The sequence below is a fragment of the Corvus kubaryi genome, unplaced genomic scaffold, assembly GCF_017639235.1.
Source record: "Corvus kubaryi isolate FWS band 111438036 unplaced genomic scaffold, C.kubaryi_AGA036_p1.0 split3-37296, whole genome shotgun sequence".
NCBI classification, from domain to species: domain Eukaryota; kingdom Metazoa; phylum Chordata; class Aves; order Passeriformes; family Corvidae; genus Corvus; species Corvus kubaryi.
The window spans coordinates 1,756,923-1,782,757 of NW_024582086.1; the positions used below are offsets into that span (position 1 = coordinate 1,756,923).

The following is a 25,835-nucleotide window of genomic DNA, read 5'->3' on the forward strand; positions in this document are numbered from 1 at the left end:
CAGGCCACCACTGCACATTTGAACCCCTCTCTTTACAGTCTGCCTCTTCAGAGCCTTCTTTATGTATGAGTGCAGTGGGTTGACCTTGGCTGAGCACCAGCTGCCCACCAAGCCACTCTATCAATCTCCTTCCCAAGGGAACAGGGAAGAGAAAAATAATACGGAAAACAACTCTTATGTTGAGATAAGGCTGTTTACTAAAGCAATAAAAAAAGCAAAAGTTTGTGTATGTATAAGTGAAGAGAAAATAAATTAATCTCTGCTTCCCATTGGTGAGTGATGCTCAGCCACTTCCCGGGAAGCAGGGCTTCAGCGGGTGGAGCTGCTGCTCTGGAAGGCAAACACGGTAAAATGACCAATGCCCCTGCTCCTCCTCCTTCCCTCCCTCAGCTTTTGTATCTGAGCTGACATCATATGCCATGGAATATTGCTTTGGTCAGTTTGGGTCAGCTGGCCTGGTTGTGACCCCTCCCTGGACCTTGCCCACCCCCAGCCCCTTGATGGAGGCAGGAATGTTGGAGAGACAGCGCTGATGCTGTGCTGGTGCTGCTGAGCAATAGCCACAACACTGGTGCGCTATCAACACCTTTCCAACTATCACTGCAAAGTGCAGCAGCACTATGGGGGCTATTACAGGGAAATGAGCTCCAGCTCAGCCAGACCCAATACAGTCTCCACCCCTTATTCCACACCATTTATGTCATACTCAGATCCCACATCATTCATCTACTGTTCCTTTGTATTCTTCATTAACTACTGTCCCCTGCCCTTTCACAGATAGATACTATTTTCCCGTCTCATAAGCTTGCTTCATCCCTCCAAATCTCCCTTCCATTGGGATAAGTGGTCAGGACAGAAGTGGTATACTTGGTCATTGGGCACCGACACCAGCTCAGACTGGGTTGTCATCGTGTTCTCCTTGCTCTTCACAAAATTCGTTCCTCATCAGTTCATGTCATTCCCACTACTTTACTTCCTGCACCATACAACTTATACCACAGATTATTTTCCGCCAAGATTAAATCTCCTTGAGGCACACACCAGGTCTCCCCATCCTTTCTTATTACTCATCAAGTCATTACCCACCAAGTACACCCAGGTCCTTGGGCAAAGACAATCCCACAAATGAGTTTGCTCTAGTGAGAGGAGAAGTCCACACTGACTTCCCCAGCCACTTCCCTATGTGTAGTGCAGGGACCATATCTCCTCCCGCAGCATGTAGGGATTTTGTTTGGGTAGGACCAGGGCAGTCAGCAGATCCTCCAGCGTTAACCAGCCAGGTGGCTTCTGCTAAATCTGCATCCCAGTGCTTCCATGCCCCATTACCTAATGCTCTTAACATAGTCTTCAGCAGTCCATTATACCTCTGAATCTTCACAGAGGCTTGTGGGTGATAAGGGATGTGATATATCCACTCAATGTTGTGTTTCTTTGCCCAAGACTTTATGAGGTTATTTTGAAAATGAGTCCCACTGTCTGATTCGATTCCCTCCGGGGTACCATGTCGCCACAAAACGTGTCACTGAAGGCCTGAGCTGGTGTTCCAAGCAGTGGCAATGGTTTACAGGGTATGTTGCTAGCCAGCAGGCCAGTTGTTGCCTCTACCATGGTGAGTATGTAGCTCTTGCTTTACTGTGTTTGTGGCAGTGGTCCAGTGTAGTCAATTTGCCAGGCCTTACCATATCAGAAACCCAGCCACCACCCTCTATTCCAAGGAGATTCCACTCATGTGGTTTGCTTGACTGCACTGCATTTCATGTTTGTGTGTATCTAAGGATTGTTCAGGACAAATTCCTTCTCAAAGGGAGAATAAGAGCAGCTGTAGGGTGAGAATGAGTGGAAGAAAAGCTATCACATGTAAAGTGATCAGCATGGTCACCATTCTGTTGTGTTGAATAAATGCACATGTCCTGGGTCTGCGGGGAGCTTTTGCTGAATAAATTCTGCCTGGACTTGTATCACTAGGCCAAAGACTAGAACCGAATAGATGGTTCTGGTCATTGATTAGTAATCTAGAGGTCTCCCTCCACACTCAAGTTTTAGAAAGTGTGCTTCAATGAGATTTGACTTGGGAGCCAGAAAGAAATGACAACAACAAGTGAAGGAAAGATGGTATTTCAGTGTGGGAGATTGGTCAAAAAAATACCATTCTCTCATCCTCGTGTTTTAAAAGGCTCAAAATTGGTATCTGTATGAGAAGACTTAAATGCTTGGATGAATTCCCACAGATTTCAGTAAACTATTGTGGATATGACAGTTGATACAAGTCTTCAGTCATATATAAAGAGTAACATCTCCAGACAGTCTGCTGGGAGCCATGTGTATGTTTCTGAGAGAAAGGCAGACCTTTTTAACAGACAAGGACATAGTGACATACATATGTAAAGAGACAATTGCTAGATTAAATATTGAAGTAAAGCACTTTCCATACTTGGATTGCATGGGCTTTCACCTTTCATGTTTGTGTTGACATATAAATGAATTTTTGGATACAGTTTAGAAAATAACATCAATTAAAATACTTTTTTTCCCCCCCTGCAGAGGACATTATTTTGCCTTTTAAAATTGAGGAGATGCCACGGCGTGCTGCAGAAGTCATTTAGAGACTAATGTTTTAAGGAAGGATTTTTTTTTTTTTAACTTGGAAGTAACTTTGCATGCCTTTTGCGTGAGCTAGATGGCATATTAGTAGCGAAAAGAATTTTGCTACTTTACTTGAAACTTTCTTTATTTTTTTTTTTAATCCTTTATCTTTAAACTTTCCTTTGTCATTGCCAGCATAGTTGGTTTCCTTCACATTTGGTCAATTTAGACTTAGAAGTAAATACTATCTGTTTTCTATACCTATATATGTATTTGCACATATGTTTATACATTGCAGTAATAAATACTCTTCTACTTATCATCAGTCCTTTAACTGTGCCAGGCAAACAAGCTTATTTCCCTTGGGAGAGAATCTCAGAGACCTCAGGAGAACCTTTTGTAAGCCAGAGCTCCCTCTGATAGGTTTTTGCTTGGAGTTCAATCTTACAGATGCTCATGGTGGCACTACAATAAGAGAACTTCCTCTTAATTTAGTGGTAAACGGTATTTTCCCCAAGATTTATCTTCTGAGCCAGGTAAAAGATTCACATTTTGAAAAAGTTTTTGGAAGCCACTTCTTGGTACCAGATGTGAAATTGCTAGTACTGTTTTAAATATTCTTACTGCTAGTGTGTCAACATAGGACCTGCTTCTGGTGCTCCTCACTATTGAAGCAACGCAGTTGCCACAGTCATGTTTCTTCACACCCTCCCAGTGCACTGACTTACCCAAATCTCCCCTCTTCCTTTCCACCCCCAACATCTTGTAACCAAACACAAATGGAGATTAAGAGCACAGGCATCTTGGTGATGTGTACAGGTGTAGAGTAAATAAAGTTTCAAGGTAGTTTAACTGTCCGTAGCTGTGATCTGAAATAGAAAATAATTACAAAACGGCATTCACAAAATGTCAAAGAAGTCAATAAAACAAAAATTTTCCAAATATGCTTTGAGTTTTTTGCCATGGGATTTCATGGTAAGGCAAAAAACTCTGTAAAGTTAGTCACAATAAATCAAAATGTAGTGGTTTCTGATTAGATAAACTGTTCTGTTCCTAAAGATGTAACAGAACTTTTTGATTTTTAATTTGGAGATATTTTGTGTACTTGTTATGACTTTATACCTCAAATATGGATAAGTAAAATGATCTCATAGAAACCTGACTAGTCTGTTTAATGCATTATCAAAGTTAAATAATTCTGTAAGAAGCATTTAGCATCCCAGAGGGCTTTGTTGTTTGCAAAAAAAGAAACATCACAAGTGGTGACCCATACTGATGAAAGTACTCTCTGAAGTGATTAGTATTTTCTCTCTTTGTGAATGGCATGAATTGAATTCTGCAGTAAAAGCTTTGAAGAAGTAATGATTTGAGCTTCAGTTACTTAATGAATCAGGGACTTCCAACGGTGCCTCAGAAATGTTTAAAACAAGAAAACAACAAAAATTCATCAGTCTCTCTTTGCTTTTGCCAGCAGTGGATCCTACCAGCCAAATACTGGAAACAAATGAGTACATTTAAACACTGCCTTGCAGCTGTTCCAAAGAGAAATCCAGAGCAGTTTCCATTGGAGTGGCCTTTCATGGCCAGAGCCAAAAACCACTTCTCCCACTCTGTGCCATTGAATACAACTCTATTTTCTCCTCATTTTGTTTGAATTGGAGTGGGAGAGACTTAAACTGTCATTGCCACAGATCGGCTATCCTTTTCATAATATGTTTGAGAACAGACTGCTGAGGGATGGCACAGCTGTTGTCACCCCTTTCCCCAACAAAGCGCAACACAATTTGTGTTTTGGATTTGGTGCCCAAATTTCTGCAGTCAACAAGTGTGTGGATTTTTTTATCCCCCTTGAGCTGAATAAACAAATTAGTCTTGTTACCAAAACAGGGCTCTGGTGGTGGTAAATATGGTAAACAAGAGAACAAAAGGAAATGGTGAGTCTGGAAAAAACAATTTGTGATTTAAAGTATATCCACCCAGTTACAGACATCACAGGGGAAAATAAAACACCAGTACACTTTTTTATAAAATTATTTTACTATATGAGACTACTGTAGGTTCAAAATGCATCTCCATTTTATTTAAAGTAGACTAATACTGCCTTACAGGCAGTAAGTACTGTGTGAACAAGTTACTTATGGAGACCCCATTGTTTCTAAAGCTCTGAGACAAAGATTTTTCTATCTTCTGTTTATATATTTCACAAATATTTCAGTACATCAAAGCAAAAGAAACCCAAATTGTCTAATGTGTATTTCATGAAAAAAATGTATTTGCTATTATAAACACAGAATAGTCATCTTATTACCATCTGTAAATCTCTATTTCCAGTCTCAAAATGAAATTTGCTATGCTCATTAACATAAGCATTCTGTTTGTAGGCTAAACTCTCCCAAGTGCTTGCTTTGCTGGCTTGCTTGGTGAGGAGTGATGGGAGGTGTGCCCTGGAGGTGGAAGTAGCCCTAATAGCCCATAGGATTTCTTCAGCATAAAATCACAGTCTTTGAGCTGTTGTAGCTAATAATTAACTCCCAGTTTGGCTTAGTGAGCACCTAACTGGACCTAAAAGATGCATGTTGTAAGTCATTATGCATGAAAACTCATTTAAGATGTTATGGGTGCAGATTTTTTTCCCCTCTGACTGCTTGCACTCTGGCTTCTGAAGTGAATGGATAGGACACTGTGTGCTGCACCTCTCTCTAGAAAACTCCTCCCAAGGTGGGGGGGTCTTTGACAAAGATCTATCCTGCACTGCACTCATCCTCGCAGCAGCATTCAGGGACTCACAGCAGTTTGGATGTCTGTCGGTGATGTGCGGGGTAAGGCAGGTGGGCACTGGGGGTGAACTGGGCAAAATAGTGTAGCCCCCCCAGTCAGCATCATGGCAAAGACTTTTTCTGAAGGCATAAGAGGTGGAATATTTCAGTCACTAAATGAGGTGATGGAATATAGTTGTCTTCCTGTGTCTCCCACAAAGCCACAAAGTGTTGAGCCTGTGCCCATGTTTGGCTAGTGTTTGTGAAGCTCAGCTTGTCGTGAAAGCTACCCCAGAAGGAAAAGAAGTTTTAAGAGCTTTGCAGAAGCCCTTTCTGTACTTTGTATGGAACACTTGGGCTTAAGTATCCAATTTGGGCTCAATATGCTCTACCTGCGCCACAGCCAATTACTTTATCTTTGCAATATCTCCACATTACAGTGGGGACCTCCCTTTGAGAGAAGCTTGCAAGTCAGAGATAGGGTGGCAGAATAAAAATAAATCCTTATTAATCAACATATATATGCCATTCTAGCAATGTAAGTGAGGATGTGATGATGCAGAACTATGCCCTGATGCATCTTCATTTTTTCCTCCACTGGAAAACCTTCATGTCTGAATTGCTGGCCCAGTTGTGGACAGATGAATTCATTCTGTCTTTTTTTTTTTTTTTCCTATTCTTCTAGCTTTTAATTTCTTAAATCTCCTTTTGCTTGCAGAATTTTGGAAGGTCAACAACCTCTCTGGTTTTTTAGCCAATCTGTGGAGGTCATAATCATAGTTAACCATTGGGATCTGTGTCACTTGTCAACTATACCTCTTTTCACACTGTTGCTAGTGGCTGGGTCTCTTTAATACACTGAGATATGTTGGGTTACGCTTGCAGGTATAAACTGTAGGATACAGAGAAATTCCCAGTTCAGTTTCTAGTAGTTGGGACATTTGTCAGCTCCAAGACTCTGTAGTAATACAGTCTGCTACAAAAGCATCCTAAAAATTACTGGATTCACTAGCTCTTGCCACATGATCCTTAAGTAACTTTATGATTTAGCATGTTGTAATAGCGTTAAAGGGATCCCCTTGCAGAGAGATTAATTTCCTCCTGTCTTGTCAGCTTTGTGAAGGGCAGAATGAGTCTAGTGAAATGAAGTAACCTGTTGTGACAGAAGTACCACATCTTATTAGGTACGTTTATCTTTAAGTCCATAGAATGGTTGCTTTGAAAGATGCAATTCTGAAGAGGAGGAGCCATTCTATGTTGGTGATGCAGTTTCATACTTTCATTGTGCAACTGAAAAATATATATGAATCAACATCCTTGTCTTGTGACTTTATGATTTTTTTTTTTTTTTTTACTTCTACTGTTATCTTTAAAGGAAACACATCTTTTCCGCTTTATTTTAAAGCTTTTCTTTCATGTTTTGCAGTTTGAAAAGTAGTCTGTGTTTTTCATTAGGTAATAGAGAAATGGTTTTTTGCGAATTGGATTTTTTTTCTCATCTGTTACAACTTTCGTAAACCCCATGTTTAGCAGTTGTGGGTTGACGAAGTATTTACATATTGATTCAATTATGCCTATACTTACTTGCTTATCCTTATTTTAAAGATATTCTTAATTTATACCCTTCTTTGGGGATTTTGAATTTGGCAGTTCCCTGAAGTTTTCCAGCTTGATCCCTTCTGGTATGTTGGTAAATTTAAGAGATTTATCTAAGTTGAACACAGTGGTACTGATTTCTGTTCACTGCTGCACTAAATGGAAAGATATAAGATAGTTATTACAGTTTTGTAGTCTTAGTTTACTACACCAGTATTAGAAAAATGAATTTTTTATCTCCTCTGTGTTCTGGGTAAGAAAACAGTGGCATGTGGAGGTTAATTCAGCAAAGGACAAAAAAAAGAGGAAAAGAGTGTGTTTGGAGAGTTTAGGGTTAAGATATTTTTAAGAGATTTCCTGGATATGGACTCATTCTTGTGGCTTACAAGTTTGAAAAATGCTGTAAAACTCAGACCTTAGTATTCAAAGAATGTTCCACTCTGTTTTTCTCAGCAAGAAATAAATGCACCCATGGATACTGGGGGTGGGGAGATAGGGGCCCGCCTTTTTTTGTTAGGTGGATCAAGGAACTCTCCAAAGTCTGCGATGGCAGAAGGTAAACTGGATCGTCTTCACCTCAGGCACCTTGTGCTAATTAATGCTTTTTTTAGGCAGTATGCATCAGTGGTATTGGAAAACTTTTTGATGTTTGTTTTCCACCCTGAGCATCTCTCCATCTCTCTCCTGAGCAGCCCTCACCAGGTGAGCTGTCACTCACCATGGAGCTGGCAGGATCCAGAGATCCCCTTTCACCTTCCTGTTGCAGGCAGACAGTGTTTTCTCCTCTCTGGTCTCTGCCCTGAGCGGGGGGCAGGTAGTAATGGGCTGCTCAAGGACATCCCATGGTCAAGCTACTGTGGATCCAAACCCACACCATGTTCTTTAGGGTGTGATGCAGAGGTGGGGCAGAAGCAGGATGAATCAAGCAGAAAACATGGGAAAGCTTACGTGGGCTCTTCTTTCCAGTGTTTCCACTGGCACCCCTGTGGTGTGATCCCATACAACCAGAGGAAAGGAGACAACCAGGCAAATAGTGCCTGAAAAGGCCAGTGCTAAGGTGACTTGAATGACTAATTGCAGAAGGAGAGTGGGTTTTGTTTATTAAGTCCAGGCACCAAATTTCCTGGTCTGTGCACTGCGCTGTGGTTACAACTACGTCTCATGATAATAAGACATTTAACTCCATGTACCTGTGATTTTCTTGTTCTTTGATTTGGGACAACTGTGTCTTGAGTCAACATCACATGGCAAGAGGAGACTTTGCTTTTAGTCTGCTTTTACTCCGTTTTTCTTTATCTGTCTTGTTGGTTTATAAGTCAGTGTTTTCTTCCACACAGATGCATCCTAGAGGTTTAGTTAACATGGGCAATTTGCAGCTCAGTTTGTTTAAAACTTCTGTTGAGATATACTGAATGGATGAGGTAAATCTCCGGGCACCACACATCTGGCTTACACAGGCAGTGAAACACACTGAGTGAAACTTCAGGAAATTAAAATATAAACTTCCCTGCCCCTTTTCCTGCAGGGGCAGGAGAGGGGATGGGGTCTGCCTGCTTGCATATGCCTCTGTGGTATGTTAACACTTTCAGTACTGAGAGATACCTTGCATTTCTGTCCTGCTTGAGCCTTTCCAGTCAGCATCACAGCTAAATGTGATGCCTTGGGATTTTTATGTTTGTGACCTGGGAGGTCAAAACCTTCCTTTAAGATATACACTGGCATCCGAGAAAGCTGATCATCTGGAAGTCCCCTGTTTGAACTTTTGTCAGCAAACTATCTCATCTTCTGCTCTTCTTTCCCTTGGGGGTGAAAAGATTACTTTTAAAGGAGATCGTGGGTTTTAGATTAGAATGCCTTAAAAACAAAACTTCTCCAAAATCCCTTACATGAGCACAGCATTTTGTTTTTCTGTCTTCAAAATGAAAGAAGCAGCAAGTGAGCCTCATGCTAACATCCCTGAGATTGCTCGAGTGTTGTCATGCTTTTAAATTCAATAAGTCTGACTCTGTAGCATTTTGCATACTCTTATGTATGTACATACGTTCAGCCTTGGCTTGGCATTTTGTGAATAAGTCAAATTTTTTGTTATATTTTGTTTCAGATTTCATACGAAAAGCTAGGGGAGAATATTACATAATCAGGGAATAATTTATATTCATTTTAAACATTCTAAGCCCATGTGCAAAACAGTAACACAAAGAAAATTAGAAGGACAAAGAAAGTGAAAGCATAATACCTGCCACATTTTACATTTCTGAATTAAAGTACATGTTTTTCCTGGTGTAGCAGGCCTCTTTCCACAGGAGCAGCAGTGGAGTAGGAATCATTACATATGGGCAGCAGACGCCTGAAAGAAAAAAAACAGAGCAAAAAATATGTAGTCAAAGAAAATTTATTCAAGATCACAAATATCCACTAGATCCTGCATCCAGCTAGTCCTACAGCAACTGAAAACCCTGTGCATTACATAATTAATGCAGATGTTGGCAAGCTTTTATAAGGGCCACTAATTCATTCATACGACTTCCTCTCTCCCTCAAGGATTCTTATACTTGACCTGTTATTACTACAAGGTCTTTAACTAAAGAATTAAAGCCAGATGTCTTGTAGCTAGGTCTCCTTTTGTTAAATATCCCTTATAAGTAAATTTTTTTATATGCAACAGAGAGATCCTACATGAGAACTTCTAAGATTTCTTAAATAATTAATGCTAAAAGGCTTAAAAACAAAAAAAAAGGGTGGATGTATCCTAGAGGAACAATAAAAGTATTATACTCACTGTGCTGAGAAATACTTTTTACTCTAACTTTATATTATCCTGGGCCTGCAGATGTTTCTGGTCGATGTTTAGGCTGGAGGTAAAATCTTTCTCAAAAGGCCTTTAACACAGATTTAAATGTCACGTAGTCCATTTGGGACATAGGTGGAAGGTTTTGTATATTGCTTCATTGGCATTGGCTGAATTGCATTGACAAATGTAGAAATGAAAAGAAACAGAAATAGCTTTGGGTAATTCTAAGGAGATCTTTATCAGATAGTATTTTCACTTGATTCGAGTTACGAATTCTGTACATTTTTGTTTTCAACAAGAAGGTTAGGTTAGCTGTAGCACTTCCTGCAGGGTAACTGGAGCTGTCCAAAACATATGGTTTCATTTGTATGTTTTAATGGGAAGAAAGTACGGTCTTTTAGTGTCGTTGATCTGTTCTTTGACTAGGCTTCTTACCTGCATTGCTAAAACTGGTCTGGTTTTTGTAAAAATTCAAGTTTAGTTGATAGAGTTCCAGAGCAGTAAAAGCAGACGGGCAAAGGCAGTTCTTGTAGAAAGAGACTTTTTGACATTTTTCTTGGTTTGATTTTTTTTTAAATTATTGTTTTTACATCCTTGTTGTTTACCCATGCTATACAAGGAACCAGGATATTATTCAGAGGGATTTCTGTTCTTAAGGTTTGCCTTTTGGGAATTGCACCTTGTGTAATTGAATGGAGCTGAGAAAAGAAACTCATTAGGCATTTTCTTATGAGCCAACAGTTTTATCCAAAACTTCCACATTCTGGTGGAATATGGGCTTCTTTGTTGCCCCCCTAGCTGTTCTCAGCAGAGTACTCTGCAAAGAAAATGAATCGTGTTCTCTGGCATAGCCATGACAATATTTAATGCAGGAAATAAGGTTGGACGTTTTTAACACTAGTTAAGCCAAATACTACTTTTTTTATTTCTTGGCTCACTTCTACTTCATATTGGAATAAGTCAGTTCTGGTGAGTTATACTTAAAAGCATTGTGTATTTCAAACTATTTCTAGAAACGTGGCTGATGCTCATAGAAATGCTATGTCATGCTTCCTTTATTGCTCATAAAAGCACTCCGTGCTTTATGGATATACATTGTCCCTGGTAATTCACAGTCTCAGCGCATACCAACAATCTTTATTTAGGGTGTTCTTCCCCCTTTTTAAGACAGGACAAGAAGGAGTAGCCATGATGGAATGAGTTAAAACCTGCTTGGGAATGTAATGCACATTTCCTCCTCTTTGAAAAGTTATTCTTCCTCTACAGACAAACAACAGTTTTATGCACTGATAACATAAATAAGGTGTCTAGCGGAGTTAACTTTTTTAATTATGAATTGCATGCCTTTCCCTTTAACTGAATCTTTCAGCAGGTCTACTTGGCCAGAAGCTCATTTTCTATGCAATTTACAACTACATTAGAAATCATGCTGGCTTCCAGAGCAGATGGAACCATTTCTGGTTGTTTCTAATCTGGTTGCCGTTACTAGATTCCTCAGAGCAATTGTTTGTGAGTTGTGGAATGCCACTTGGTCTGAAAAAATAAGTTTGTTCTGAAGCGTATTCCTTTCCTGTCCCCCTCCCCGCTCTCCATGCATGTCTCATCCATGGAGGCAGTCATATGTTTTCAGTTCTGATGTCATTCTTTTTTTTTTCTCTCTCTCTTTTTTTTCCCCTCTTCCTTCAGTCCACAGCCATGAGCGAACCACAGTGCTACTACAATGAAACCATTGCCTTCTTTTATAACCGAAGTGGAAAATATCTAGCCACTGAATGGAACACTGTCAGCAAGCTTGTAATGGGACTGGGGATTACCGTCTGCATCTTCATAATGCTGGCCAACCTCTTGGTTATGGTGGCTATTTATGTCAACCGCCGATTCCACTTTCCTATTTATTACTTAATGGCCAACTTAGCTGCTGCGGACTTTTTTGCAGGACTGGCCTACTTTTACTTAATGTTCAACACAGGACCCAACACTAGAAGACTGACTGTAAGCACCTGGCTTCTCCGTCAGGGTCTCATTGATACCAGTCTGACAGCCTCTGTAGCCAATTTGTTGGCCATTGCTATTGAGCGGCACATTACAGTTTTCCGAATGCAGCTGCATACTCGGATGAGCAACCGCCGAGTGGTCGTCGTAATTGTTGTTATCTGGACTATGGCCATCGTCATGGGTGCCATACCAAGTGTCGGATGGAACTGTATTTGTGATATCACTCACTGCTCCAACATGGCACCGCTCTATAGTGACTCCTACCTGGTCTTCTGGGCTATTTTCAACCTGGTCACTTTTGTGGTCATGGTGGTCCTATATGCTCACATCTTTGGGTACGTTCGCCAAAGGACTATGAGAATGTCCAGACACAGTTCTGGACCCCGCAGAAATCGGGACACCATGATGAGCCTCCTGAAGACTGTGGTCATTGTGCTTGGTAAGTGCTGACTTTGCTCACCCTGTTGTCCCTGCTCTGTTTCTTATCAGGTGATATCAGTCATATCATGGTCAGTGATATCATGGTCAGCTCCTGGGAGTCAGCAGCATTTGGAAGATACTAGAAGAGGTGCAGACAGTAAAATACCTAGAGTTCACTACTGTGACCACTGGGACTATCAAGCTTATTTATGGAAGTTCACATAACAAACTTGGTCACTCACCCCTGTAACATGAAACTGGTGAAAATCCAGATGTAATGTGATGGGGTTTTTGCAGCAAGGTATGTTTAAAACGTTTTGTAGCAACCTATTATATGCAGTGTTTGCCCTTTTGTCTTTGAAGACGCCAAATGGCTTCAAACTTAAAATAGTAAAGGGAAGGTTCAGTATTCCACTGAAGTACCTATTGTCTCCTTTTTGCCACCCAAAAGGTATTGTGTGTATTCATGTAAAGTTCCAATATATTGAGAACAATGAGGGGCTACAGGCTATTCATGAAAAGATTGTGTGTTAAGCAGCACTGCATGTACACAATCCTATAGTGTTTGGCACATACCAGTATGTGACCATTTGCTAATACAGGAAAGTAGCGTGTGAGATACTGGTGTGCTTCAGCACACTGCTCAGGAGGTGCCTAAGCTTCAGAGCTTGGCATGAGGGAAATAGCATAACACAATTTGGATTCAGGAGGTTCTTGTCATTTTGTGACTAGTATTACTTGGGTTTTGTCTGTGGCTCCCAATTTCTTTATGTAGAAGCACAGCCTGAATGCCGAGTACCATTCCCTGGTGATCTTCTTTGCTGTTTGTTCTGTTCTTTGTTGCTGCAGATGACAGTGAGCTGAAGGCAGCAAGGATGGTGCAGGTTGTCTCCTTGTCCCAACATGTGTTCTCACCCGTTAGGTCTTCCAGTACAGTACCTGGGTCTCTAGGTATCACAGTATCCTGTAGCATCAGATGTTTGCCCTAATAGTCCATAAATGTAATTGTTATACAGTCCACAAAGCCCAAAACTTAGGCCCATTTCTCTCCTTGACACTATGGTTCCCATAGGTTTATGCTGCAACTTGTGCTTTCTATCACAAACGTGGCAGAATAGTTGCAGAGTGAGTCACTGTGTCACCTCACTTGTTAGTTTAAGAATGTACATGTTGTACTCTGACCTAGTGATTGGCTTTTTAACCAGAATATGAATTGTGCAGTTAACTAACCTGCTAAACCATTGATAAGACGTATTCCTCCATGTCCTGCTCTTCTCTTCAGGGAAAGAACCTCCATAAGTTTTGCAAGGGAGACTGTAGCAGTTGGTAGAACCTCTCCTGACTTCTTGGTGGTTCAAAAATCTGTCCCTTTGCACCTCCATGATTCTCATGGCAGAAGGCAAGATGAGCTCTTTTAGGAAACAGTTCCCTGTTTTCCCTCCTGAAGGAATTACTGTTCATACAGGAGTGTCGTATTTCCTAAGAGGTGAAAGAACTGGCTCAGACTTAAAAAAAAAAAAAAAAAGCCCCCAGAAACAACAACCAAAAAAAAGTGGGTGGAAAATAGTAAGCACTTATACCAATGCAATGTGGAGTTGTAGCAATAATAAGTCTTTGAATAAATAGGAATTGTCAGCTAATCCCAAGCATGTGTAGGACTAGACGTATGTGTATGCAGCAGGAAGGGCAGGTGGTGACTGCACTGTCCTTTTCCTGTGAGAAGAGGTCAGAGGGAAGACCCACTGTGGCCACAACAATAGTGGTGTACAAGGAACGTAAAGTCTTTTTTTTCCCTAATAAGCTTTCTTTTTTTCAGATATTGTTCTAGAAAGAGAGAAACTCCGGGGGTTAAGGGGCATTAGCTAAACTGAAGGTGTTTTCAGTTTAGCTGCAGATGTAGTTCAGTAATACCCGTGACTCCTCATTAAGGTGAGATTTTTCAGGACTGCAGGTAGCACATGTTGAAGCCTTCTTCAAAATTCGAACAGGACCTTATTTCTTGTTACTGCTGCACTTCATTCAGTGTTTTGCACACTCTGTACTTTGCCACCTCTTCTAATCTGCATAAAATAACCATTTACACAAAACAGTAACTTATTATCTTATTAAATCTGTTCAAAGGAAACAAAGGCACTTGTAGGTTGTGACACTTTTCATCCTTTTTGCAGCTCCCACCTTGGTATTATTTTGCAAAGGGTTTGGGTTTTGGTTCAGTTTGGCTTTTTTTCTAAGCAGTGTGGTTTCTAGAGGAAAACTAGAGGAGGTCAGTCATAGGCCTGACTATGTAAAGTGTAAAGAAGCAGCAGTGCTTTCACCTCCTTACCACCTGTGAGGCACAGTTGCAGGATAAAGCTGGTTGGGAAATGGCTGTGGGTGTGTTGTGTAAATTCTTTTAATTTAAGAAATAAATAAATAATAGGCTGAAGCCAAGAATTAGGGTTTGGGGTAACCACAGAGACTTCTGGAGAGTTAAATTATTGTGCATCAAGGTGTTACCAGACTGCTAGGTGCACCATGAGAAATGTTCATTCGTTGCCATTAGCTGGCGAGTACCATCCCATATTACTGAATTTGCACTTCAGTAGAGGATTGTTTTGTGGTTGTAGAGAAGAAAAGCTAAGCATCACTTCAAAGCACTTCTGGGCAACAGATATCTCAGCTATCAGCAGGTATCTCTCAAGCAAACAGTGTGGTCAGCATTGTTGATCAGGCAGGTGTGCTGGTGCTCTATCACTGTTTGTAGTCTACTTGTAAGTCTGGCTTAAAGTTTTCTTAAGCAGAAGATTTAATTTCAAGGGTCATACTTCCTGAGTGCCTTCTTGAAAAGGTAGTGCTGCAAGTTTATCTACTGGAGCTTTGGGAAGGGCAGAAAAGGTGAGTGTCAGGCTGCATGGAGCAATTTGCTGAACATTTATCTCATGTGATCTGGCTTCTTCTACATCTGTGAAGTTCAAAAACGTGGAGGAAAAGAACCCCTGCCTTTCTTGATGCTGCAGATCAGGGTAATAATACATTACTCAATACACTGGTTTGAGGCAGAAGCCAACTTTTTGCAGGAAGTGAAGATGGGAAAGAAAGTTTATTCTGAAGATCCCTCTCCCTCCTCTCCTACCCCACAGCTGAGTGGGGAAGGGAGCTGGTTTGTGTCAGCCTATTTTACACAGGAGAAGATAATTCATTTTGGAGAAGAGGGAGGGTGCCCTGGGATTCAAAGGAAAACAGAACTGGGAGTCTGGGTAAACCTGTGAGCATTGGCAGAGGGAGGCAAACTATTCCTCATCTTAGAATCTTTGTTAAAATGCTGCTCAGCCGTAAGTAACCCCATTGTGAATTGAGCAGCAGTGAACTGTTCATTTGACTTTTAAACTTCCATAAACGGGTGGCCTGGAGTTGTCCTGCTGGCTGTACTCCCAGGCAAAGCCATGCTGCTGCTGCAAGCAGAAGAGCATCTTTTCCCCTGTCCGCATTCTCTCTGTGCTTTTGGGGGCAGGAGGGGGAGGGAATAACACAAGAGCTTCTTGTTTGTTAGCTGCCTAACACGGCCTGCCCTCCTCATGCCTTGCTGCCTTGCTCCAAGAGGAGAAGACCTGCCCCAAAGGGGTGCAGTCCTCCAGGCAGTGATGCTGTCAGCATGTGCAGGGAGGGTGCCAGCTGCCTCTGACAAGAGGGTGATTGTGTGGGGAGGGCTATGGCTGCTTGACGGGCTGACTGGAGCAGTCGGGATCTGGCACACTGCGTCATCCCACAGAGTGGGTGGGATGCTGAATCCTAGGAACAAGTCAAAAGCAGAGAACAGATTTTTTTTTTTTCATGCCCTCTTGTTGTTTTTTTCCTTGAGTAAAATAGTTTAAACAGAAGGAAGTGATTTCATAGCTGAGCCCTTTTTTCTTTTAACAAGGCTGCTTTTGAAATCTTTCAAAAGTAACAAGGAACATAAAGCTCTTTCTCTAAACCATGCCTTTCCTTTGCAGTGGAGCTAAGGAAGGACTGATCTGTGCACTGCACATAGCCATAAAATCATGTCTGGTTTGGCTTGCAGCTCAATGACACTTTGCCTTTCGCCACCACCATGTGTTCCCTTTAAATAAGCAATCACGGAGCAGGCAGAAACTGAACAGATACATCAGCTGAAACTTGGCATCCTCTCTTCTGTTCTCCACTTTTTCTCATATTACATTTAAAGACAAAGCTAAACTGTTTTTCTGGTGGGGATTATAGATTCTGAAAGCACTTGTCTGGGCCAGTTGTAGGTTTGGCCCAACAATGGGTGACAATATCTAACTGTTGTTTTAAGAAGTAGTGAAAGCACCAAATTAAGGATTTCAGAACCCAAGTCTGGATAAACTAGCTCTGGTCCATATTTGCTTGGCCTGCAATCAGTCATGAAAGGCTAGGATCTTTCAGTTGTTTTCAGGTGCATACCTGCATTTGTAGAGAACTACTGGTTTAGAATGTTACTGTTGAAAAGTTAGCCTGTATTTCTCCTGCCTAAATGCTGTTTAAATATCCATCCTAATTTGTAACCTTGTTTTTACAGTGTAGATAACTCTGCTGTATACCTTCATATGCATCTTTGGGCATTCCTCTCTATTTAGAATTTAGACTGTGAGATTGTGATACTGAGGGTTTGTAACTGAATTTCAAATAAGCACAATACCTACAACCCTTCTTATTTGTATTTTACTAATCCTGATGATTAACCTTACTATGTTGGATGAGTTCTCAATGTTGTTTGCCCAAAATTAGGCAATTTTTTACCCAAGCACCACAGTTAGCCCCCAAGATGTAGGGAGACCAAACAATGAATTCATAATTGTTTACCCTTTACGTTCCTGGGAAGTAAAAAGACACTTAGGACTTCCCTGCCGGTAGAATCATCCACTTTGTTTACAGGAATGTGGTTTACTCTGTAAGACTGGGAAACTAATGTGGGCACAGATAAAAAAGGTGAAGGGTCTTTTTGTATAAACTGTTTTGACTTGAGGGAGTCTCACTGTTTTTGAAGACAATCCTTTACTTATTATAACGAAGGAATAAGTGCAAGAAAAACATCTGGAAGTTCACTATAAACATCTGGAAGGGTAGAACTGCTCAGCAACAGCTTTTTTCCTGCCCTCTCTGCTGCAGTTATGGATTGCATGAGACTTATTTTTTTACTTTTGTAGCTTTTCTTTCACATCTAGGTACCAAATGGGGTTGGAAAGCAGCAAAATACTGTTAATGCACACGAGTGTTCATATATGCTCTAGCTACACAGCTGAAGCAAATAAAGTTCATTATTGATAACTTTAACCTTTCTGAGTGGTTGTTTTGATATGCAGTCTGTATCTTGTATCTTGTAAAACTGTTCCCTGTTTCCTCTCATGCAGTAAAAGCGCTTTGATTATCAGTAGAAAATAAAAAGACTGTGAAATAGTGCTACAACCTGATTGAAAGCACATGGCGTCTTCACAGAGGCATGTCTTTATTTCCATATCCCTCATGGAGTGTCAGGTAATTAACTGGAATGGCTTATCTTTGTTGTCCTTAAGGCTTAAGCAGTACAAAATACATTTCACCAGTTACCAGGGCTGTGGTCCTGGGTGGAGATGAAGATGATCGTGTCTAGACAGAGCTTGGTTATGGTATCACTCAAGCTTTGATAGACCTCCCCTGCACACAGAACATTATTCCTGTGAGCCAGAGGAAGCATCAGCCCCCATAGCACAATGCATCTTATAGGAAGATCTTTTGGAGAAGCCAGGGTTTAACTCTGAGTCCAGTGACTGTAAGGAGACAACTTCACCTATTTACATCCTCCTTGAGGAGTCCTGCTGGTGTCAAGAGAGATGAGCTTTCCAGCAGCATTTTCCCTGTGATGACTGAAATTGAGGGTGCCTTAGACTGGGGATGTCCTTCCACCAGGTAGCAGTGGCCTCATGGGGCGAAGAGCAGCATCCAGTCAGGTATTTTTCCTTGTAATTCTTACCTTAGAGAGTTGGGCTGGACGGTAAGATCAGGCTGGAGTTCAGATGAGAGCAGCATTTTTCACAGCTTCTTCTCTGGAAGTGGTGCAGTGTGAAGCCATAAATACCATGTTACCCTATAGTCTGTGCAGGGGGCCTGTTCAGAGTCACCAACCCTGCCTGACCCCCGCATCACAGAAATGTCGCTTGTGTGTTGATTTAGTCCGGATGGAAAAATAGGGCAATAAACTCTGGAACTGATGTGAGCAATACAGGTCTGAGCATCAGTGACTTTCTGTTCTAGCACACAGGGTGCCATTATGTGTAGTCCCAGTGTTTTCGGATAAGTATATTTTAAAAGTGCATAAACTGGGAATTTAACCCTACAGTCAAGTAAACTGGGAAATTGTTGCTGATGACTGTAGTCTAAATGAAGAGCTCAAAGAGTTTAAAGGATAAGTTCTTATTACATTGTTTGGAGAGGGAAAATTTGTAGTAAATGCTTTCAGAGCTGCAGTGTGACAACAGTACTTTCAAGCTGTATCATCAAATAATTGTATGAAAAAGTGAAATCTTGATTAAAATTATTATTTGTAGCACACCTTATCTATCCTGCAGGATTTTGATGACTTGGGTTTCTCTCTCTTCTCTCAAGGCCTTAGGAGTAGTTCTGATTGCTCCTCAAAAGCTTCTTGCAGGAAAAAACATGCATTCAGGGGGTCGGTGATTTCCAGACCTTGCCATTTCTACTTATTGTCTATTATGTATTATCTTTTTGGTTTTGTTGCTGGTTTTTTTTTTATTTCCCCTGTGCATCTTAATGACATTTTAATATTGACTTAAGTAACAGTGTACTTTTAGCTTTCAAGTAGATGAAGGGGAATGGAAGTCCTCATATTATTGCATATATTTGTTAGAAGGTTTCATTGTGAAATCACTCAGATTTAATAACAAGAAGTTTAATTTTTAGTCAGTGATTCATAACAAGTGTACTAATATTTTTGTGTTTGTAAATGTATTCTATTTTCTTGATAAATACTGCTTGATCACTATATTAGACAGGTCTAGCACTGTTTTCTAACAGGAAGATAAATTTTCACAAAGAATTATTAAAAATCAGTTAAGTTTTCTTTTTGCAATTAAAATAACAGAGGCATGAAAACTTGCCAAGGATCTATGTACAATATGTACATTATTATGCAGTGATTGTAGTGTGTTTAACACCCTTCGCAGGATGTTTCTTGATTGCTTGATACATTTCATGCTGCTAGTAAAAGCAGTACTATGTGTGCTCTCTCTCAAAATCTCAGTCACTGATCATTTTTGTTGTCATTTACAGTTCTTCAAATGAATTCTGGTGGATCTTCTTGAATTTTTTCTAGTAGTCCTAGACCAAATCTTTACCTGTTACTGGTTGGCTGGTGAGAATGCTGAAAGGACAAATAATAAGGAAGCGCAGCATCTGGAAATCACAGTGTGGTCAGTTTGTTTGTGTGATAAACTTCCTAAGTAGCTTTCTTTTCCAAAACAAGCCCATGCAAGCTCCACTTGATGAAGCAGAAGTTTACTGGTGCCTTGTATCCAGGCAACTCTCCCTGAACCCAGAGTGTGGCTGACTGTGTAGGGAGTCTCATTCTAAATGTTTTGCTTTATTTCTTCACCAACTCTCTCAATTTTATTGCATCCACAGCTAAAGCTGATAGATCCCTGGTAACTTTTCTCTAAAGGATTCCAGGTATCCTTGTGGCATTCGATGCTTCACCCTGGGGAACCCAGTTGCAAGTTTTCCCCTTTTTTCCCCCTTCAGTTAAGAATAAGAATTATTTATTTTCATTCAGGATCCTTTGAAAATGCACTTTGAGGAACTTCCATCATTTCCCAATATAGGAATGTGGTTTTATTTTATTTTATTCTTGAGAGGGAAAAATGTCTCTAGTAAATACATTCCTTTAAGTATGATGAAAATGAGGCCTTGTTTAATAAAATCTTTCCCCTGACTTCAGTATAATTTACTACCTTTTCAGGGAAAAAATAAATTTAAAGGGCAGATGAAAGCTCTCTTCCTTTTTCCAAGAATTGCCAGAAAGAGGCATACCTTAAGTAGGTCTTGCACTTTCGTTCATCTTTTGATTAAAAAAAAAAAAATTATAAGCAAAAAATTATTTCTAATTGCTTGCATAAGTTTCATCCTTTTTCGAAGAAGCTTCTAAAAATGAATTGCTTTGGCAAAAGTAGGTATATTTCTCAACAGGCCCTGAGAATTGATTTTTATTTTCCTTTAATTTAATAATAGGATTTGGAAATCACACCTTGACCCTGAAAAATAGAATCCAAGACTTTCATTTTGATCCAGGTAAAATAACAAAATGCTGACTACGGAGTGATAGTCACTTACTGAAAATCCACACTAAATCAAAATTAATTAGTAACATGTCTTGCTCTGAGATCAGACTCCACTTAGCAGTGCTACATCCATGAGTGAGTACTCATCAACCTGGGCTTCTCTAAAACAATGCAGATGGGCACGTTTTGTGAGACATTTGCTCTAAAACAGAGGCCTTGGTAAACTTTGCTGAATACCCAGGCCAGAAATTGTTACCAAGAAGAGATTTTGAAAATCAGATGTATGAGAAGGCTTACTGTAATGCCAGCACATGACTAAGTCCTACTGATCTCTCAAAATTTGAAAATTTTGAATTTTGTATTTTTTTGGAAGAGAAAGTGGGAATCCATCCTTTCTTTAGAAGAGGCAACAGTAGTGCTTTTGCAAAAGGGCTGCTCACCACATAACATTTTTGTCCTCTAGAAAACCCATAGTTACATGGGGATTTTGATTGTAAATGTTTTGCTTATTTTGTTCACTTACTTTCCAGATTATATTTCTTGCCCCCTCAGCTAAAACTGATACGTCCTTGGCAACTCTTAAAGCAAAGCATTTGCAGTCTGAAAGTTTGGGGTAAGGTCCATGTCCAGCCACTGGCTTCTGTTTTCACCTTTGTGATACCATTTGTCCTTCCTGTGTTTCAGCAAACACCACTCAAGTGCTAAGTCAAACTTACAGCTAGACCTCAGCTTCAGAAATTATGTGAACAAAAATGCCAGCTGATAACTTCTCATTGTAAAACTGCATTCAGTGAGGCACTGAACTGTTGTTTGTTTCCACCAGTGGAAAGCACTGACAACAACAGACTGTTTTGTGCAAGAGGAGCAGTGGTGCTCCTTCTGCATTGCTTCATTGCACATGAGCAGTGTGATTAAGTATTCTGGGTTGTTTGTTTATTCTGGGATAATCCATGAAAACGGAAAATTAACGATTTTCAATATCAAATTATTTTTGCCTTTATAGTTTCAATGAAACTATGGCTCTTAACATCGAAGCACAGAGTTATTGCTGATGGCAGAACTTGCTGAGACATCTGAGGTACAGCAGCCAGTCAGTGCAGTGGGAAATGGTCAGCAGTGAATGCTAGCTTTCAGACAGCAGCCATGCCTCCATCCTTCTAGCCTCAGCATGAAAAGAATGTTCAACAAAAAGCTTAGTTTGAAAGAAAAAAAAGACATTAAAAGTGGTCCATCAGTGAGCTCAGTGACAGCATCTCCATGAGTATGAAACACGAAAACAGGAAGCAGGAAGCTGTTCTGCCAGCACGAGAAGAACTCAGAATTGTGTTTTCCTTTCAAATTCAGATTCTAAATACATTTATTTTAAAAAATGGCCAAAGATCTTTTCAGGTTTTTTTCTTTCTTTTTTTTTTCCCAGCCCTTCCATCATAAGTTTCTCTCACACACTGACACATTTGATATCCTTCTTTAAAGCTGGAAGTAACAACAGCAGCAGAAGATCCCCATCCTTTCTGCACTTCTCATTTGGGAAAACTTTGTGTCGCACTTCTACTTTCCTCAGCATAAGAAAATGTCACTGAAGTTCATTTTCCTGTATCCACATGGGTACATGTACTGGTACTATGTCCAAGTGTGCTGCTTGTGAAATGTGGCAGGTCTGCTGGTGGACACATATCCTTTCCCATCAATGCCGAGAGAACAGCAAGGGCTCAGAGCTTGTATGGCAGGTCATGAAACTTTGGAAGCTGTGGCATCATTTGTAAATCTGAGGCATTTAATTCCCAAGCTCTAGTGCTGTCCATCAGTCTGCGCTATTTAGTGAGGTACTGGAGCAAAGGGAATTGCTGTAAGTGAAAATCTTTGTTTTCTGGACCCACCAGCAGACAGGAGGTATTTGAACACCATGGGATGAGTGCTTTGAAGTTTGTGGATTGGGTGACCTAAAGTTTTGCAACTGGGAAAGTGAGAACTTGGTCTGTAAAGCTGCCCCAGGCATATCTGCCATGGGGGTGGCCATCTGCTTCTGCAAGGAGAACAGCCTCTTATGTGTTGCATAAGGTTGCATGATGTTGAAGTAACAATTCCTTGATGGTAGCATTAAAAGCCTCTGAGGTTACTGTAAAGAAAAATGTTTGAGAGGAGAGAGAGAGAGAAATTCTGTTGCATTTTTTTGTGTTTGAGTAAGAGCTATCTGCTTGGGTCTTTCTGTTTTAATAAAGTACTTGGTATCTGATTACAAGTTTGTTAATATAACCATAGATATGTGAGAACACTTAAGATTTTTGAAATATCTTCCTTCATGAAAGAAGTCATCTCCTGAAGAAAAGGGAGGGAATTTAGCTGTTAAAAGGAGAAAAATCTGCCAAGCTCCCCTGGATTCAGTACCTTCCTTGTTCTTCTAAAAGCAGTTTTGAGGGAGCTGTTTCCCATCTTCTGATATTGATCTAACCTCAGAAAGAACTTGTTCTGACATATGGCATTGGTAATTCTCATCTTCCCTTGTTTTAAGTTGCTTTAAGGTGCTCATTTTTTGCTTTTCTAGAGAAGTACAAGGAGTAATTTAGAGATTAATTTTCTAAAAATTACTCAGCAAAAGCTGAGTATATAGAGAGTAAAAGAAAAACCTGTGTAAAATTATTGTGTCTTTGTAGAATGGCTGCCACTTTCTTCTTTTAAACAGACTAAAACTGAAAACTGGATAGATGCAATGTTGTGGGACATAGCTCTAAGGGTGCTGGGTGCCAAGGGAACATCGCTTGCTGCCTGCATGCTGCCTGATACTCAGCCTTGTGAACACATTTGGCCTTCCAGATGCATTTTGTATTTACCCTCCTTCAACAAGGAGAGAGTAATACCAGAGTATGTTGTAACTTTACTTTTTTCCCACTTTTGTCTCACACACACACAAAAAAAAAAAAAAGGTAAAGTGAATGGATATTTGTTAATAGGCTATAATGTCCCTGTAGACCATGGGGACTGAAAATGTCCTTCATTGAGGGTGATCTGCATCTGATCCATGCCTATTTAGCCAGAGTTCTGCACAGAATTAGTTGTGTGGGTTTCTGTGTTTCCAGCAGAAAAGCTTGATTCACTCTGTGGGGAGGAGGGATCAATTTAAGTCAACAAACAAAGCAAAGTACTTAGCTTGAAATAAGTAATGTAGCATTCTTTAGATGAACTTTCAGCTTATTCACCCATCAAATACCTGAGTGCTGCACTCACCATGTGTAGTGCTGTTACAAAGCAGGCGGCTTTCAGGTACACTGGCCTTGCCCCCCAAGTAGGGTGAGAGGTGTGGATAAAGCCATAGAGACTCCAGAAATATGAGCTTTTAGGCACATTCCAGAGAACACAGTACTGATTGATGCTGTTTCCCATGAGATATTCCTTTCATTTAGTTTTTTTTTGATTCCTCACCCTCCTGCCTCTCCTTTTCCTGTGTTCCCATCTCTCCACTGTCTTATTTATAACTTTATCTGTGTGGCCTTGCCCCTGTTCGGCTGGTGGGCAGGAGCAGCACCTCTGACAGCCAGACGAACTGCCAGGATAAGCCGTGGGAGCCTGAGCTGTCGGAGAATGTTCTGGGGCCTTCACCCTCTCCTGGAGCACTGGTGGCCCCATCTCACGTGCCTCTGAGCTGGATTGGGCTGCCAGACTGTCCTGGCTTGTGGCATGGCATAGAGAAGCAATTTCAGGCCTATTTCCAGAAAACAAAGTGCATCCATCTTCCTGCAAAGCATTGTCATAGGCATAAATATCCAGTATATAGAGATTTACTCCTAGAAGGAAGAGCAATGGGTTTTTTTCCTGAATTATTGGAACCACATTGTGAAATGATAGGCCCATCTGTTCCATTTTTACCCTGCCAGTTCACCATTTAGGCCTCTCCTTGATTTATCTCTCTGATTGAAGGAGAGAAGTACCTCAGCAGGAGGAGTATTGAGTTCTTTGCCTGCTGGGTAGGCAGCCATTTGCTTCCCAGCTTCCCTGAATAAGCTGATCCAACAAAGGGGGGGGGCACCAGGATGCAAAAGACCCTGCTGTCTTTGGCCACTGGCCAGGCACAGGTCAATTTACTATTGCTGCTGAGATTTTGGGGGGTCTAGGGGTTGGGTTTCTTTCCTCCGACAGCTCCCTCTGCATCCATGGGAGCTCACAGAAACCAAACAGGGCTGACACATCCTCTGGTTAAAGCTGCAGAGGATACCTAACTTTCCAACCTCTCCTCAGTGCTCTGGGAAGCTCAACACAAGTTGACAATATAAGAAAGGTACTTTATAAAATTTATTTTATTTTTATTTTTTGTAGTTGTCTTGTACTTCCAGTTCCTAAGTCCTAAGTACTGATTGATCATCAGTAATTGAAAAAGTAGATTGCACAGAAATAATGGCCAGTTAAGGTGTGATCCATAAGAAAATTGCACCTGTTTGAGTATTTACGATTGGGAGGGATGTATAGCTATCCCTACAGATGTAGCAATTCTCTAGGATACAGTGCATACAACAGTGCCTCAGATTCCAACATCTGCATTTAAAATGAGTGGAGAGAGCTGGCTGAAGCACAACTTCTGCATTTGTCTGTATAAACACAAGGATTTCTCCGCAAGTGCTGTTGAAATCTTAGCAGGGACACAAACCAGATTTCAAACCTGGCCTTGACCTTGAAAACAGTGATGAAATACATTAAAACCTTGACCACGAACCATTCATAAGCTTTGTACTTTATTGCACTTCACTTTAGAACAATACTCCTTTTTCCCCAAAGTTTGCAGACTGGTCTCCAGCGTCCATAGGCTATCAAGAGTTACCCTTGACTCATACAGTACAGGGAATCTTGCAAAGCGTCACTTACGGGATGTCTCCATGGCATATGGCACTGTTGAGTGCAGATTTTCCCCAAAATAACAAAGAAAATGTTATACTTGACAGAGGCTTTATTAGAGAAGCTTGACATCCTTTTCATTTGAAATTTAAGTTCACCGCCTCTTTTTGCTGCAATTGCTTTCAAACAGAAGAGATAAACGTCTAATGGATGCATCAGTTTCACTGAGCGTCTCCTCAGATGCATGTAAGAAAGCAGAAAGCAGAATAAATAAAAATGTCAGCCCAAGCAGAAAGCTTCTGATGTTGTAAAGAGTTAAGTTGGGTTTTTTTAATAGAAAGTAGTGTTAGTACAGTGCCCAGGCTCCAGTACCCTGATACGCCTAAAAATCTGCATGTATGCAGTTTTGAAGGCAGCATTTTGTAGCAGTGTATTATAGTGGAGTTCTGTGTGTGCTGAAATCTGTGATAGTCAGAGATGTTTGTTGCCACACCTTGAAACCATATCCTCCACTTCTGTGACACAGACTGACCACTTTCAAAAAAAACAAGAAAAGTCCACATGCTTGGAAGATGGGTAGTATAT

The 25,835-nt window shown here is 40.6% G+C and overlaps 1 protein-coding gene across 2 annotated transcripts in view; it reads left to right on the top strand.

The window, feature by feature from the left end:
* Positions 1–25,835, top strand: part of LPAR1 (lysophosphatidic acid receptor 1) — a 74,746-nt gene that overhangs the window by 27,010 nt on the left and 21,901 nt on the right. For both annotated transcript variants that reach the window (XM_042015256.1, XM_042015255.1), the window contains one exon: positions 11,413–12,160. In XM_042015256.1, coding sequence (XP_041871190.1) covers positions 11,413–12,160 — 748 coding nt within the window. The remainder of the gene's footprint in view (positions 1–11,412; positions 12,161–25,835) is intronic.